The sequence below is a fragment of the Megascapheus bottae genome, chromosome X, assembly GCF_031878675.1.
Source record: "Megascapheus bottae isolate mThoBot1 chromosome X, mThoBot2.hap1, whole genome shotgun sequence".
Taxonomy (NCBI): Eukaryota; Metazoa; Chordata; class Mammalia; order Rodentia; family Geomyidae; genus Megascapheus; species Megascapheus bottae.
In genome coordinates this window covers 67,907,724-67,925,587 of record NC_143547.1, presented here as the reverse complement: position 1 = coordinate 67,925,587, position 17,864 = coordinate 67,907,724, and the positions used below count along the sequence as shown (strand labels likewise).

Genomic DNA, 17,864 nt, shown 5'->3' with positions numbered 1-17,864 from the left:
AATTTATACAAACAGACAAGAGCCACAAGACATCTGCCAGTAGTTTCTAGTGAGAGAAGCATCTATTCACAGGACAAGCACATCAAAATACCCACCAGGATAAATAATTCCATAAAAAGTATGCTGTAAGCATCTATGAATACATCACCCTGAGCCTTGTCATAGCAGTCATAGAATTTATAGCTGTTCTCAAGGCCAAAGCAGAAAATAATAACAAAGATCATGATAGATACATATTATTGTTTAATTCCTTTTGTATGAAATATATAAATAAATCGGTTTATGAGGGAGGAAGTACATTAGCTGTTGATTCTGAATGGAATTGAGGACAATGTAGCCAAGGGATATAAAATTATCTTCTTGGGCTAAGTGCTCCAAAATTTATTGTAACTGATCTATGCATAATTCTGGGAATACATTAGAAGTCATATACTTGTATGTTTATTTGTTACACTTTAAATTGATGAATTATATTGTCAAAAAGTTTAAAATATAATAAACAAGTAAAACTAATTACTGGAAAATACCATTATAACATAGCATTCTATAAGCGAATTTTCTGAATTAATAAATGGCTTAAATGAATGGAATTAAAACCTTAATGGAAATATGAATGAGGAGTGCATGGTGAAAAGATCTGGCATCTTTTGTTAGTTATTAAGGCTGTGCATCCATATTTCCAGCTTTCAAATTTCAGACACTTAGGCTTATACTTCTTCACACCATTTTCAATTGATTCATTAATTCATATTAATGAATAAATTTCTTTTTTATATTCTTTTTTATTGTATTGTTTTTTTATGAGGGGGAAGGCTGGGTGCTGTCCTTGAGCTCTTCAGCTCAAGACTACTTCTCTACCTCCTGAACCATAGAGCCACTTCCTCTTTTTGGTGATTAATTGGAGATAAGTGTCTTTCAGACATTTTCCTGGGCTGGCTTTGAATTGGGATCCTCAGATTTCAGCCTCCTTAGTAGCTAGGATTATAGGCAGGAGCCACCGGCGCCAGCCATTTTATATATGGGTGGCAGCCAGCCCATTTTATATTCTTAAGTAGTTATACAGCTGGGCTTCAGTTCAATATGCCAGTTTGTAACTACATCTTGACTAATGTCATTTATTTCATTATTCTTCCCCATGCCTCGCAACTCCACTGATCCCCTCAACTTACCTAATTTCCTTTTTACATATTATGACTATATTTTCCCACCTGTTCTCTCTCCATTTGTCTACCCCTTCTCCTTCACATCACCCATCCTCATCCCTCAAGTTCCAGCTTCCTGATATTCCTTTTGTTAAATGGTATGTTGTTCAAAGGATTTACTCTTCACACCTTTTATATACATCTATGTCCATGTCATTGAAATAGAGTAGAGATATTTTTCCCAGTTCTGGGAGAGAAATTTTAATCATAAATATGAATTATATAAGGATCTATCACAAGCAATATTATAGAAAGGGACTTCCACCATTTTAATCTTGGAGAACATAGATCCCAAAGGATTATGTGTTGGATATAAAGTATAAATAAAAATATATTTTGAGCTGGGCACAGTGGTCCATCCTGATAATCCTAGCTACTCAGGAGACTGAGATCTGAGGATCAAGATTCAAAGCCAGCCTGGGCACAAAAGGAACCAAGACTCTCCAATTTAACATCTAGCAAACAGGAAGTGCGGCTTGGTTCAAGGGTAGGTAGGGCAGTATCCTTGAACTGAAGAGCTCAGGGACAGCACGCAGGCCGAGTTCAAACCCCATGACCCCCTAAAAAATTACAGGCCATCTATCTATCTATATTATATATATTAAATTTTTTTGCCAGTCCTCGGGACTGAACTCAGGACCTGAGCACTGTCCTTGGGCTTTCCTCAAGGCTAGTGCTCTAATGCTTGAGTCACAGCATCATTACCAGCTTTTTTTATGTATGTGGTACCAAGAAATTGAACCTGGGTCTTTGTGCATGCTAGGCAAGCACTCTACCACTAGGCCAAACTCCTGGCCCCATATTTTGTAATTTTAAGCTACATGATTTTGGGATCATGACTGCAGTATAATTTAGCATGTGTTTACTGACTCAAAGTTGTAAAACAAAAAATTATATTATTGCAATTTTGTATGTCATATTGACAGAAATCTAAATTGGGTAATTTTTTTCATATATTTATTATTGTAATTAATAGAAGGGTTACATGATATTTGCCAGATAGATGGTGCATTAATTCCCATACATTGATACCCTTTCTCATGTCTTGGTCCCCATTTCCCTCCCCCAAATCCCCACCCCTCATCTTGTTTTCCCCCCTTCCCTATCCAATTTCAAATAACCAAATACAAATATATCCAATATATCAGGTAACAAAGTGAGATACTGTAACAATATGAGATAACCAAGGGACAGCAAAAGAGATGAGAGATAACATAGTACCTTAAGAACAACAATCATTCATTATATGGCTTACGTTTCTATATCCTAGAGATCCTTTCATTTAGCGTCATACTATATGGCCTTATGTATTAAGGTTTTGCTCTATTGCAAATCTCTGCTAGGGTTTCTACTGATTATGACAAATGAGGGAGACCATTGAGCCTAAGTTCCTTTGAGTCTGGCTTACTTCACTTAATATGATTTTTTTCTAAGTCTTTCCATTTCCTAACAAATGGGGTAAATTGGGAAATTTACAGTGTTGACGAGATGTTTCTGAAAGAGGCACTTCAGTTTTTGAACTATTGCATTCTTTTTAAAAATTTTTTTCAATTCCTGGGGCTTCAACTTAGGGCCTGAGCACTGTCCTTGAGCTTTTTTTAAATTTTTCTTTCAGAATCAACCCATGCTTTTATTTTCATTGCATATAAAAATTTCATAGGAAGGTATTGATGTACAGTACTATCCCCATGGGCTGTAAGAGAGGCTAAGAAACTACTAAAACAATTGTCATTTGTAATACTCACACACAATTTACCACTCTAAAAACATATCCAATGAAATAAAATTAAAAAAATACTAAAATCAGTAAGGATGTATTTTGTAATTCTAGTGTCCCATTTATACTGTTTAAAACAAAGTAATCAAATTTCTTTGGGCCAGGGCTGCTAAAATCTACAATCTGTGTCAAAATAAAATAAAATGAAATAAAATAATAAGAGGCTCATTTTTCCTAGAAAAAAAGTATCTTTCCTTTCACTAAGTCACATGTTCCAAGGGCTGAACAGCAGTGAGATGTGAACTCCACATTATTCACTCCCAATTTCCCATGGCTCTCAAGAGCTAGCCACAGGTAAAGTAAAAAAAATGAAATTTAAAAAAATCCTAGAAGGATGTATGTTTTACAGAACCACGTTTTAGAGAAGAGTTATATATGTGAACTGACATCTTAGTGTTGAAATAAATGGATTTATATCTGAAAATTGGGTTGCTCTTAAAGACAAATTTTTTTTGGCCAGTCCTGGGCTTGGGCTCAGAGCCTGAGCACTGTCCCTGGATTTTTCTCAAGGCTAGGGCTCTACCACTTGAGCCACAGCACCATTTCTGGCTCTTTTTTTTGCTATGTATGTGGTACCGAGGAATCGAACCCGGGTCTTCGTGCATGCTAGGTAAGCACTCTACCACTAGACCAAACTCCCAGCCCAAGAGAAAATTTTTTTAAAAAATAAGCTTTTTCATAATGTCTCTTTACATGAAAGAAAGTTAATGAGCAGATAAACCAAGATGAGTAAACTCTAATTCCATTTCCTAGAATCACTAGAAGACAAAAGGCCTTTCTACAATCTTTGGACAGGAGTCTTCCCATAGTCGTGGTTGACAGTAAAAGCCAAAGGTAACTCCTGCTTGGACATCTGGAAAAAGTCACCACCCATGCAAGATCATTCCTTGGCAAGAAGTATTTTAAAGCTTATATCTCAAAAGGGTCATGTGATATTTCAGAGGAGATCTATGGGTTTTGTCAAATCTAGCAATTGCCAAAAATCTAGTCATTTGAAAGTTTTGTCCTTGAGCTTTCTTAATGCTAGCACTCTAACACTTGAGCCACAGAACCACTTGTGGCTTTTTCTGTGTATGTGGTACCGTGGAATTGATCCCAGGGTTTCCTAAATACTAGGTGAGCACTCTACCACTAGGCCCCACTCCCAGCCTGTTGTATTCTTTTTTTTTTTGCCAGTCTTCGGCCTTGACATCAGGGCTTGAGCACTGTCCTTGGTTTTTTTCAAGGCTAGAGCTCTACCACTTGAGCCACAGCACCACTTCAAGCTTTTTCTATGTATATAGTACCAAGGAACCCAGATTTTCGTGCATGCTAGGCAAGTACTCTACCACTAGGCCAAACTCCCAGCCCAGTCACATCCTTTTTTAATGGAATATGAATTGATTATATTTATAGTGCATGACATGATGCTTATTATATATACACACATACATACACACTATGGAATGTGCAAATCCAGCTAATTAACGTATTTTCTATCTTAATCACAAAATCCCCTGTGCACATATTGAGTTTATAACTCTATTTTCCATTATAAACATTTCTTTGAACATTGCTATAAGCAATTTCTGGAACTAAATAGTGCTTTTCACTTGTGTAATTTTGGGTCAGATCATTTGGAGTTTTTGTCCTTCATTGTGGTAAATTCTGGAATATGGTGATTGTATGGATGTTGATTTTTGCTGCTACCTGAGTCAGTTCTCTTATTTTCATTTCCATTTACACATTCCATGTACTGTTTTCTGTGGTGTTTGCTTCTGTAAGCCATCCCACAGATGTAATAATATGGCTAAGCTGATTTGTACATCCTTAGCTATTTATGCAGGGGAAACTTTCAGGATTCCTGATTCAAACAGTCTCTCATATAACTTAGTCATGAAAAAATTACAACTACTGCCTATCACTGTATTTATGGAGGTACAGTAACACCTAGAGACCAATTCTAGTAGTTCAACATTGAAAACATTTGTTAAAGGAAACATGAGAACTGAGAAAATGCCTGTCAAGGCATCTTCAGACAGCACTGATAAAAAAAAATCAGGATTTTTAGTTGCATGTGCAACTAAAGAACAAGGAAGTCATCACTCTCAAACCTACAATCAGAACAAGCTGAACAAATTAAACCATTGATTTTTCTTGGATTCCTTAGGGAACAAAGTTATAAGATAGCTCATTGTTACAAGAAATCTGAATAAATGGTTAAATTCAGAGTGAAAAGTTGAGATGTCCTTGCCTAGAGCACAATCAATATGACCATGAACTGATAGGAACACCTAAAGTATAATTTTGATGAATTGCTTGAATCTGAGTGTGAGCCAGAAGGATACTGAGAAATTCTGAGACTGGGTCCTACAGGGGCTTTTGGTCTCTGGGAAACCCACTCTTGTTTCAAGAAGGACTAAAAAGTATCTGTGTGGATCTGCCAGAAAAAGAAGTATATGCTTTTTTTCAGTACACCCAGAATATCCTCCCTAACAATTGATGTTTATTGGATACAGACTACCAGACTTCTTGGAATGACATTTTTCAATCCCAGCATTCTAGCATTCACAATGAAGAGGGAAATATTGAACTCTAGAAAATGCCAAAGTCTAGAGGATACTATACCTCCTATCTCAGCTAAGAGGGTAACATCAACTGTGAATTATTTGTAAGTGTAAAAAACCAGGGACAAGCCAATGCTAAATTACCTAATAATAAGACCATGGAAAGTATTCCATTCATCCTACTATTTCTATCATATCAGTATTGCTCCTGTATTTCATATAAGGACATTAAAATTGAAAGAACTGCAAATATCAGATGTTAAGAATCTCTACAGAAACTCATTGACAATAGGGGAGATCAAAACAAAGATATTAGAGGAAATTTTAGCTACAGCAAACAGTAAATACAACTGAATTACTAGTCAGAATATTTTTTGTGGTTTATGGGGCTTGAACTGGGCCTGGGCACTGTCCTTGAGCTCTGAAGTTCAAGGCTACTGCCCTACCCCTGGGCATGGGGGTTGTCCCTGAGGTCTTAAGCTCAAGGCTACAACCCTACCCTTGAGCCAAGCCCCATTTCCATTTTCTAGAGATTAAGTGGAGATAAAAGTCTCAGGTCCTTTTGTGCCTGGCTGTCTTTGAACCTTGATCCTCAGATCTCAGTCTCCTGATTAGCTAGGATTACAGGTGAGAGCCACACTCCGGCTCCAGAATAAATATTTTTAAACTCAGTTTCTTTTACTGAGTACATCAGGTTTATCTTTCAACCCAGTACAACTAAAACAAGAGGTAATATTAATTTAAAAAATTGCCCTTCGGGTTTAATAGTTTAGATGAAAAATAATTGCTCATTAAAAAGTAATGAGTGCCTCTGAACATTTTGGTAATAAACCATAGTTTCTAGTGTGACTACAAACTAACACACAGAAAAAGCTTAATATATGACCTTTCTCAGTTCAGATGTTCATCAGAAATAGTCCATGCATTCTAAAGGAACAACTGACAACTCGCTAGGATTTAAGGTCTATGAGAATGAGTATCTTGTTCCGCTTTATTTCTACTGTATTCCATTGCCTGACCAAAGTGGATGCTCAATATGCACTTGTTAACCGAACTGAAGAAACCAGCAACTTTAAGAAAAAGGAAAAACAAGCTAGGAGTGATGGGTAATGCCTGTAATTCTTGCTACTTGGGAGACAGAGGCTGGGGGGATTAGAGATCCAGACCAGGTCAGGCAGAGTTAGGTCAGCCCTAGATCTTATGAAAGCTAGGCACAGTGGTATGTGCCTATCATCCCAGCTATGTAGCACATGTAAATAAGATCTTGATTTAGGTTGCTAGTCCACACAAAATGCTAGCCACTATGTGAAAAATAATGAAAGCCACAAGGGCTGAGGTATGGCTGAAGCGAGGACTTGTACAGCAAGCTTAAGACCTGAGTTCAAGCCTCAGAATAACAAGGTAGGGAGGGAGAAAAGCAAAGCAAAGGAGATTCAAACATAGAGATCCTATAGAACTCAGACTCCTATCTCCTAAGCCTGATGGTCACCAAAGAGACTATACTGTGAGAAAAAAAGGAAATACCATTCAGTTAACACCATTTAAGTAGCCGAGTTAAAAATGCATGTGTCTTCAGATGAGATCCACACTCACATAGGTAACATGCATTCTTTCAATATGGTATGAAACCACCACTAGGTGTTTACTTTCCATCTTCTGAAGATTATAGAATTACAATAATATCTGACAATGAATAAAAGCTGATAGGCCAGGAGTGTGGCCTACTGGTCGACTACTTTGCCTGGTATGCACAATTCCTCATAACCATATAAACATAAAAAACCAGAAACAGTGCTATGGCTCAAGTGGTAGAGTGCTAGTCTTGAGAAAGTTCAAGGATAGTGCCCAAGTGCTGAGTTCAAGCCCCAGGACTGGCAAAAAAAAGTTGGTATGGAAATGCACTCAAATTTATGGAGAAAATGCGTTTCCCTTTACATTCAGGGATATAAGTGGTTTTCAGAAAGGACTGTTCTCCAAGATAAACCTAAGGACCTTTACAAAAATAAAGCTTTTTGTTAAAAAAAAATAAGAAAAGAAGTGAAGGAATGGATGGTTGCATTGGCAAGAAATGATTCCAAAACAGATACATATAGAGGACTAAGTTACAGGTAAAGGAAGTCAAGGTAATAAACAGAAGCAGGATAATTAAAATATTAATTTATACTATTACTAAAAAGTTCTCAATATTCACAAGAGATTAGTTCCAGAAACCCTTTGGAACAAAAACTAATAATCATAAAGTCTTTATATAAAATAATATGGAAATTCCATACAACATATGAACAACTTGACATAAAATAGAAATCTTGTCTAGATTATTACAATGTAAATGATATGCTATCATTACACCACAGTTGCAGTGAATTTTGATAATGAAATGTTTTCAAAGCAAAAGAGGATTTTTAAAAGATTTGTTCCTATCTAAATGTGGGAAACTTCACAGACATGGGGCCTGTTATACAAAGGAATTACAAATGTAGTAGCATAAAATACACAGAATTTATTACCTTTTTAAAAAATCTGAGGACTAGAAACTCAATAAAGGTTTCAATACACTAAAACCAAGTTGTAGTGAGAACAGCTTTCCCCTACGTTTTTTAAGGGATAGAATATGTCATGTACTCTTTGTGGGTATTTTTTTTTTGCCAATCCTGGTCTTGAACTCAGGGCCTAAGCACTGGCCTTGGGCTTTTCCTCAAGGCTACAGCTCTACCACTTGAGGCACAGTATCACTTCGGGCTTTTTCTGTGTATGTGGTAAGGAGGAATCAAACCTGGGTCTTTGTGCATGCTAGGCAAGCACTCTACTACTAGGCTAAACTCTGGGCCCATTGTGTAGATACTCTTTCATTTCATGGCTCCTGGCTTCTCACATTGCCAAAACCAGTAAGTTTGTAACTAGTCTTTCTCAGGGTGTCTCCCTCTGCTACATCTTATCCTTACAAGAATACTGGGCTGGATAAAACAGAATACCTTTGTAACAAACTGAGTAGCAAACATAGTTCCATCAGTACAACTCCCTTTTGGCAGATATGACAATGTGTTCTAGTGTTGTAGAGAATTGAGCATGGACATGTTTGGGGAGGTCATTAATCTGCCAAACAAGAGAGAGGTGTTTATATGAGATTTTAAATACATGATACATCTGCATAGCTAGCAAGACAAATAGAAGGCCCACAGATTGGGAGATCTTGACTAGCTATATAGCAGACAAGGGCTTCATTATCAAAAATATACCTAGAGCTAAAAAAATTAAACCTCCCAATAACAATTCCTCAAAGAAACATCCCAGGTAGAATGGCTAGTATCAAGAAAACAAGCTGGGAACTGTTGGCTCACACCTGTAATACTAGCTAATCAGGAGGGTGAGGTCTAAGAGTCACAGTTGAAAATCAGCTTTGGCATGAAAGATTGTGTCATTTTGGGGGGGGGGGGTCATGAGGCTTTACCTGGGCTTTGGCCTGGGGCTCATCCCTGAGCTCTTCAGCTCAAGACTACCAACCTACCCCTGGGCCTGGGGGTTGTCCCTGAGGTCTTAAGCTCAAGGCTACAACCCTACCCTTGAGCCAAGCCCCACTTCCCGTTTTCTAGAAATTAAGTGGAGAAAAGAGTCTCAGGTTATTTTGTGCCTGGGTTGGCTTTGAATCTTGATCCTCAGATCCCAGCCTCCAGCATAGTTAGGATTACAGGCGTGAGCCACCGGTGCCGGTGCCATGCTGGCTAAGACTGTGTCATTCTTACCTCTAATTAACCACTAGAAAACTGGAAATGGTGCTCTGGCTCAACTTGGTAGAGAGCTAACCTTGAGCTGAAGTGCTCATGGACAGTGCCAATGAGCAGAGTTCAAGCCCCATGACAGACAAAAAAAAAAAAAAAACAGTGAGAGAACGAAAGAAAGAGAGAGAGGAACATAGAGTTCCCCTATGATCCACCTCCTGGGCATTTATGCAAGTGGAGAGAAAGAGAGAGAGAGAGAGGGAGAAAGAGAGAGGGGGGAGGGGAGAGGGGGAGGGAGAGAGAGAGAACATAGAGTTCCCCTATGATCCAGCTCATGGGCATTTATGCAAATGACCACAAGCAAGGCCACACTAAATTTCCCAGCACAACTCTGTTCATTGCAGCATTATTTATCATACCTAAGATACAGAACAACCTAGATGCTCCTCAGTAGATGAATGGATCAAGAAAATGTGATATATATATATATATATATATATATATATATATATATATATATATATGAATTCTATGCTTCCATTAGGAAGAATGACATTGCCCCATTAATAAGGAAGTAAGAGGGCTGGGAGTTTGGCTTAGTGGTAGATTGCTTGCCTAGCATGCACAAAGACCGGGGTTCGATTCCTTGGTACCACATACATAGAAAAAAACCAGAAGTGGTGCTGTGGCTCAAGTGATAGAGCGCTAGCCTTGAGGAAAGCCCAAGGACAGTGCTCAGGCCCTCAGTCCAAGCCCGAGGACTGGCAAAAAGAAAAAGAATTAAAAGAGAAAAGGAGAGTTTAAAAAAATAGCCATGTGCCTGGGTTGAGGAAATGGGTTCTGTTACAGGGGAGCCCACCAACGCAGATTAGGGTATGAAGATTATTAAGATGCTGCAAAAAGTGGCAGCAAGGGACACAATACAGACTCAGAAGTTGGACTTAAAGTGTAAACACCACGAGGAAGCCAAACTTGGCTGTGAGGGAAAAGATACCAGGCTGCAGGACGCTCTGCGGATGGGGACAGTGAATACCTACTTTCTTGAGCCACTGTAGAATCAATACAATGACCAGTGGAGTTCCCTGATGAAGAGGCAGCCATGACAACTGTTAGCCCAGACCTGTGGCTGGTTTCCTAGGGCAGAGCTGTAGGCCGGCTTTCCTTTGGAAAGGAGCAGTGGTGAGGCCTGTGATGGGAGCCCCCATCTCCGTGTGTCCCCTGAAAAGCAAAAGGACCTTGCTTTGCTTCATGGCTGAATGAAGCAGGCAAAGAAAAACATGGCAGAGCCTCCTAGGGGCCGCTTGTCCCCACAGCCTGCTGGTGTGTCTTGATGTCACATGTCTCCTCCCCACCTGCCTGCAGTCCCGACCCCCTCTCCAGTCTCCTGCAGGAAGGGGGGGGTGAGACAGGGAGATTGGCGGGAGGGGCTGGAGAGAAGGGGAGAGGCAGTGTGCAGTGCGGGGGTGCTAGGACAGCTTTGGTATCCATCCGCGGCTGCCTCTAGTGCGGCGATTCCCCCCCCAGCCATCATTGCTTCCCCAGCGCCACGGCCCCCGGGCCCCCGCGAGCACAGCCCCAGGAAGACTGACAGAGGCCGGGAAGTGAGGGAGGTCGCCACGTCAGGGTGTGCGGGGTGCGGGGAGGCAGGGCGAGCGGCGGGAGCACGCCCCTGAGACTGGGGCTGGTGCAGGCCCCGCCCTCCGCGGGTCGGAACTACGGTGGGCCTGGGAGGGGGCGTTCAGCTCTGACGCGGCCGTATCCCTCCGCCCCCTTCCCGACACTCTCGGAGCTAGCGGTTCTTGCCGCATCGTGCGCAGCCCCTGCGGGCCTTGGTGCAGAGGCTTGGGGGCGGGCCGCCTCTGTGCGCTTGGGCTCCTGAGGAAAGCAGCCGGAGTTCCAGAGAGCAGCTGCTGAGAGAGCAGAGAAGGCGCCTGAGTGGAGCGGGAGCGCAGGAGCGGAGGGGGCCCCCAGGAGCGGAGGGGGGCCCGTCTCCCCGGGCCCGCAGCCCGTAGAGGCAAGTGGCGGTGTGCGGAGGGCGCGGGGTGGGTCTCCCCTTGTTGACAGGCTGACAGCCTGTCCCCCAGACCTTGACAGACAGACACCAGCTGGCCCAGCGGATCCTCCAGAGAGGTGCGCAGTGTCCGGGATCCCCGGGGACCAGAAGACGGTGACTCTCGGGGGGCTGGCCGGCCCAAGGCGGAGAGGGAGGCCAGAGCGGCTCCACGATGGTCTGAAGGCCAGTCGGGCTGACCGGCTCCCAGCCAACTTCCAGGGCGCCGGTGTCTCGCCTTGGACGCTGGTTGTGGTTTGGTGGGAGGGGGTGTCTGGGGCAGAAATGGCAGAGGAAGATGGGGCTTGGCGGGGGGGGGGTCCTGGGAGGCAGACCCCCCCCTGGGTGTGGGCAGGCTTCTGAGCTGGGGTCCAGCCCGTTTGGTGGGAGGAGGGCGCTCGTTCCCACCCAAGGAAGAGGAATCGATTGGGGTCCAGTTTCCTGGGTGCTGTCCATTCCTACAGGTTTCTGCTTGATGTGAAATTTTCCTATCTGCGTGGTAGGTCTGACATATTCTGCAAGGCCACGGTGCGAATCTGCACAGGAGAGGCTTGAGGAAAAGGAGGAGCAGAAAACGGTCTGGGTTTCTGGAGGTGTGTGGGGATGGAGGGTGGGCATCGGGGCTAGCCTGAAACCTGACAGGCGTGGGCAACTCTAATCAGAGTAGGGTGGGCATCCAGTAGTGCTTCCTACCTAATCGTCCCTCTAATCGTCTTCTAGGTACTTCCCTTTCTCCCCTTCCTGCCCAAATTGGGGGTCTGAAAATAGGGAATTTGGGAGGTGGTGATGGCAGCAATCAATACCAGGATGGCTTCACAACCTGCTTTCTAGAATATGCGGCGCCCTTCCCCCATTTTCTGCTGCGCAGGGAAAGGGGATGTGGCGCACCTAGTGGTGAATCCTCAGAATTCGACAAGGCTCTAATGGCAAGTGCATGACGTCATGAGTCAAGAGGTGCTCTTACCTCTGCAGCCCTGCAGCAGGGCCTAAGGAAACCGGGCTCATTCCACAAGCGGCATCTGCAATGTGTAAAGACAGATCCGATGGCAACTCCTATCCCTATGGCCATGTTGCTCTTTCTCCTAGGCTCAGCTGCTTCGTTCCTGTCCTCATTGTATCACCTTTCCTATCTGTCCATAGGCCTGCTTTAGAGGCTGGTCACTTCTGCAAAAAGGAACAGACCGGGAGACTGGTTCAAATCTCTGGAGATTGGTGAGGAAGTGGACTGTGCAGGGTACAGTTACTGAAGACCAACAGGCAAGTAAGTGGCTATGATCCCTGTGTAGTGTATGCTGCAGTACTTTCACTAATACTGTCTGATAAATTTGCTTGATGTTGTAGCATTTCTTGTCTTTTTCTGTCAGAGATCTTGTGACTATTGAGGGATTCTAGGTTCAAATGTGATCAGAAAATACTCAGGGTTTGCAACCATGGAGGAGGGAAAATATGTACAGGTTGAATCTTTGAACCGCCATGCAGATACTTGACTTAGTCACAGTGATGTGTATACTTATCTACCAAACATTCAGACTCCATTGTATTCTGTTTGTTTGTCAACAGGACCCCTTTGTGGAGCATAGCATCGCTTGAACTCAAAAAACAAGTGGAAGTTTTATCACATCAGTGAAGGTTGGTATGAGAGTACATTCACTTTTGGGTGGTTGTAGTAGAGATCAGCCACCAGTCTAATATTCTAAGAATGAAAATGGTTTACTGTGGAACTTATGTGCTTCTCCCTATTGCCAATGGTATTGTCTTGCAGTAAAACAGGTTTTTTTTTTGTTGTTGTTCGTTTTTCATTTTTTATTGTTTTTGTTTTTGTTTTTCGTTTGTGGTTTAGCTCAGCTGCTCCACCTTGTGGTTGTTTCTGGTTTCTCTGTATGAACCTGTATATGAAGCCGCATGATTTTATGAACCTGAATTCCTGATTTCATTCTTTTCTTCCTAGATCCATCTGTAGTTTCAGCTCTGGTGGTGCTGGAGTTCCTTCTGATTACTGTCTTCAACTTTTCGGTCCCGCCCCAGCTGGTTGTGCCTCTTCTGTATAGTATTGACTCAGACTGTGCTTGGTAGGATCATCATTTATTGTTGGATTGGTGGCTTCCTCTTAATTCTTATTTTGTTTATCTCCTGGATCATCAACAGATCACAGTGTGAAGATATAGATCTGTGACAGATCTTTTGTAGAGACTGAGACAGTCATACACATATTTGGTCCACATATCTCCAATTTGCACAATGACTGGAGCAGAGATTGACCCTGGTGTTCAGACCAAGCCTGAAAAGAAGGCTGGGGAAGAGATTGTAGGTGGAGCTGATCGAGAAAATGAAGTCCCACTCGTGGTCAGACCCAAAGTTAGGACCCAGACCCAAGTAACATCCGGGGCAAGGCCTAAAACTGAAACCACATCTGTGCCTGGGACAAGGCCCAAATCTGAGACCCAGACAATGTCTGGAGCAAGACTGAAAACTGAAGCCCAGACAATGACTAGGGGAAGGCCCAATGCAGATGCAAGGGCAGTAGGTGGTGCAAGACCTAAGACTGAAGCTAAGCCAATCCCTGGGGCCAGACCTAAAGATGATGCCCAAACATGGGCCCAGAGTGAGTTTGGGGCTGAGGCATTATCACAGGCTGAAGGGGCATCCCTGGCTAATAGTGTTACTTGGCCGGTCAGAGGTGGGACTGGGTCAGTTACTAAATCTAAGAGCTTCCCTATGGATAGAGAACTGGCCAACATGGACACTGAAACCTTTGCTGCCTCCCAGGGCCAGACTGTAATACAACCCTGGTTTGGGCCAGGTGGGGAGACCAATATGGGGTCTTGGTGCTATCCCAGGCCCAGAGCCAGAGAAGAAGCCTCTAACGAGTCTGGGTTTTGGTCAGCTGATGAAAATTCTACTGTTTCTTCTCTATGGCCTAGAGAAGAGAATAATGTAAGTTCATGGCCCAGGGAAGAGGTCAATACCAGGTCCAGACACAGGGCTAAACATCAAACTAACACCAGGACCAGACCCAAATCCAAACAAGAGCCTTATGTTGATTCCTGGTCTGGATCTGAGGATGAGAATGGTAACCCTTTCTGCTTTTGGGCTGGAGAAAATACCAGTAACTTGTTCAGGCCCAGAGTCAGGGAAGAAGCAAATACCAGGTCTAAGGTGAGAACAAAGAGAGATGACTGCTTTGAATCTCGGTCGCAAGATGAGCTCTATAAAGAATCATGGTTTTTGCCTGGAGAAGAGGCAAATAGTAGAGTGAGGCAAAGAGACATGGATGAGCCTAATGATACCTTGAAATCCAGGGCTCAGAAAGAGAATAAAAATGGTAACAGGGCTAAACAAGAGTCCAAGTTTGAAGAAGAAGTCCTTATTGGGTCCTGGTTCTGGGCAGAAAAAGAAGCTGGTTTGGAGCATGCAGCTTCAGCAATCTGTCACCCTGAACCAGAGGTGGAGCAGGGAGCTATTGGTGGATCCTTGTTCTGGGCTGAGGAAAAGTCTAGTTTGGGGGCAGTGGCTAGAGAAGAACCCAGGCCTGAGTCTGAAGAAGATGCCATATTTGGGTCTTGGTTCTGGGATAGAGATGAGGCCTGCTTTGACCTAAATCCCAGCCCTGTATACAAGGCCCATTGCAGATTCAGACATTCAGCTGAGGAAGAAGTTAATTTGTCATCTAGGCCCCAAACCTGGGAAGAAGTCACTGTTGATTTCAAACCTGGTCCTTGTCGTGGGGTTGGCTTCCCATCCACAAACCCCTTTATAGTTCCAGAATTGTCTGAAAATACTGAAGAAAAACTCAATAATGTGGGACTTATCCCAGAAGGGGAAGAGCAGGAATCTTTGTTTCAACTTGATCAGTTTGAATCTGAGTTTCCATTTCAATATGATCCCTCCTATCGGTCAGTCAGGGAAATTCGAGAGCACCTTAAGGCCAAGGAGAGTGCAGAGCTTGAAAACTGGTCCTGCAGCTGCATACAGTGTGAGCTTAATATTGATTCTGGGGAGTTTGAAGAGCTTCTTTTACTAATGGACAAAATTCGGGATCCATTTATTCATGAAATATCTAAAATTGCAATGGGTATGAGAAGCGCTTCTCAATTTACCCGAGATTTCATTCGGGATTCTGGTGTTGTCTCACTGATTGAAGCCTTGCTAAATTACCCGCCTTCCCGAGATAGGACAAGTTTTTTGGAAGACATGATTCTCATGGCTCCACCTTATCCAAATATGAACATGATAGAGACATTCATATGTCAAGTGTGTGAGGAAACTCTTGCTTATGGTGTAGATTCAGCTGAGCAGCTGACTGGAATAAGGATGCTTAGACACCTCACTATGACTAGTGACTATCACACACTGATTGGCAATTTTATGTCTGGGTTTCTCTCTTTGTTAACCACGGGCAATGCAAGAACCAAATTTCATATTCTAAAACTGCTACTGAATTTGTCTGAAAGTCCTATGGTGGCAAGAAAACTATTCAGTGCCAAAGCTCTGTCAATATTTGTGGGTCTCTTTAACATAGAGGAGACAAATGATAACATTCAGATTGTTATTAAAATGTTTCAGAACATCAGTAATTTTGTAAAAAATGGAACAATGTCCTTAATCGATGATGATTTCAGTCTTGAACCGCTTATTGCTGCATTCCATGAATTTGAGGAGTTAGCTAAGCAACTACAAATCCAAATAGACAATCAAAATGATCCAGAGGTGGAACAACAAAGTTAGTGTGCTTAATCACATGCTGCTGATCAGCCTATGTTTCCAAAGAGTCCTGAATTGTGCTTTGGTGTTCACAGTCCGGTTTTATGTTGTAACTTATATTTTTAATGCTAATGTTATTCTCTTGCCAATCTCTTGTTTTGAGCTGGGTTGTTTTGTGGATGCCAAATGAATATTTGAAGTGAAAACACATTTGTTAGTATTTAACTTGCTGTCCAGATTGCGATACTTCCGTGTTGAGTTTTCAGTGAACCGAGTTAGCTGAACAAGTTACTCTGCTATTATTTCTTAAAACATGTCCTCTACTCAAGTCTGTGTTTTCAATAAAGTACGGTGTTAAAATGATCAAAACTGACCCTTCTTCATTTTAAAAACCATGTACAGATACATCGTGCAACCAATTATCGGTAATTAGTAGTAGAGAAAACATATGCTTCTTAGAAAACCCATTCTTGGATTTGAAGAAAGGAGAGATTTTTGTGGGCTGTGATATTCAAGAAATGATTGAATAGGGACCCACTTTATTGGTCATTGAGAGATAGTGTGAGACAAGTCACTTAGAAATGAACCATAGGCATATGAAGGAAAAAGTATGTAGTTGGCAAATATATTCAGTAGCGTGAATGTACCAAGTATGCTTGAAATAAATAAGAGGAGCTTGGTGAGTGATTCAGTTGTATAGTTTGGGATGAGAGTAGTTTGGATAAACTAATAAGTAAGCCAAATCTATACATTTTACAATTCAAAGTACAGTTGTTTCTAAAGTGTCATCTAAAGGGAGAAAAATGATTCTAAATAAATGGACATATTAATAGTATTTCCTTTTTGATCCTAAAGAAAATGTTGCCTTTGGAATATATGCAAATTGATTTATTGACATAAAATGGTATTAGTGGGCCCAGGAAGGTAGCCTAGTGATAGAGTGCTTGCCTATCATACGTGAAGACCCGGGTTTGATTCCTCTGTACCACATATACAGAAAAGGCTGGAAGTAGTGCTGTGGCTCAAGTGGTAGAGCACTACCTTTGAGCAAAAAGTGTCCAGGACAGTGTCCAGGCCCAGAGTCAAGTCCCAGGACTGGCAAAAAAATGAGGGTTGGGGAGTTTGGACTAGTAGTAGAGGGCTTCTCTAGCATGCAGAAAGACCCGGGTTCAATTCCTCGGTACCACATATGTAGAAAAGTTGGAAGTGGTGCTGTGGCTCAAGCGACAGAGCTCTAGCCTTGAAAAAGCCCAAGGACAGCGCTCATGCCCTGAGTATAAGTCCCAGAAGTGGCTAAAAAATTAATAATTTTAGAAGGAATGATTTAGAAATGGTTATGAACATGTAATTTCAGAAAAACTAGTTTTGAAATGTTTTAAAGAAAAAGTTACAAACTTTCAGATGCTAATTTTATGTTAGACTGTTGAAGGAAAACTCTATTACTCTTTCACATGATTGTTGCATGTTTAGGTTTCAACAAAATTCTTGGACTGGAAGTGATGACTTTTGCACAATATTGGGAATGTATTTGTTATTGAATTGTGCATTTTAAAATGTTTGAAATGGTAATTTTTTGCCAGAACTGAGCACTGTTCTTTGTTTTTTTCAAGGCTAGAGCCCTACCACTTGATCCACAGTCCACTTCCAGCTTTTTCTATGTATGTGGTACCAAGGAATTGAACCCGGGTCTTCGTGCATGCTAGGCAAGCACTCTACTACTAGGCCAAACTCCCAGACCCATAAAAATGGTAACTTTTATGTTATGTGTATTTGCTACAATAAAAAAAGACTACACTTTACCTTCAGATGGGAGAATTTTAAAAGTCAGGGACATAATTGGTTTGAAGAGGGTATCTAAACTTTTTTCCTTTC

General features: G+C 41.9%; 1 protein-coding gene across 1 annotated transcript; it reads left to right on the top strand.

The window, feature by feature from the left end:
• Positions 1-12,858: 12,858 nt before the first annotated feature.
• Gprasp2 (G protein-coupled receptor associated sorting protein 2) lies at positions 12,859-16,361 on the top strand. Its single transcript, XM_090325865.1, has 2 exons — positions 12,859-12,920; positions 13,240-16,361. The coding sequence occupies exon 2, from the start codon at positions 13,530-13,532 to the stop codon at positions 16,014-16,016; it is 2,487 nt and encodes an 828-aa protein (XP_090181991.1). The 5' UTR covers positions 12,859-12,920; positions 13,240-13,529; the 3' UTR covers positions 16,017-16,361.
• The last annotated feature ends 1,503 nt before the right edge of the window (positions 16,362-17,864 follow it).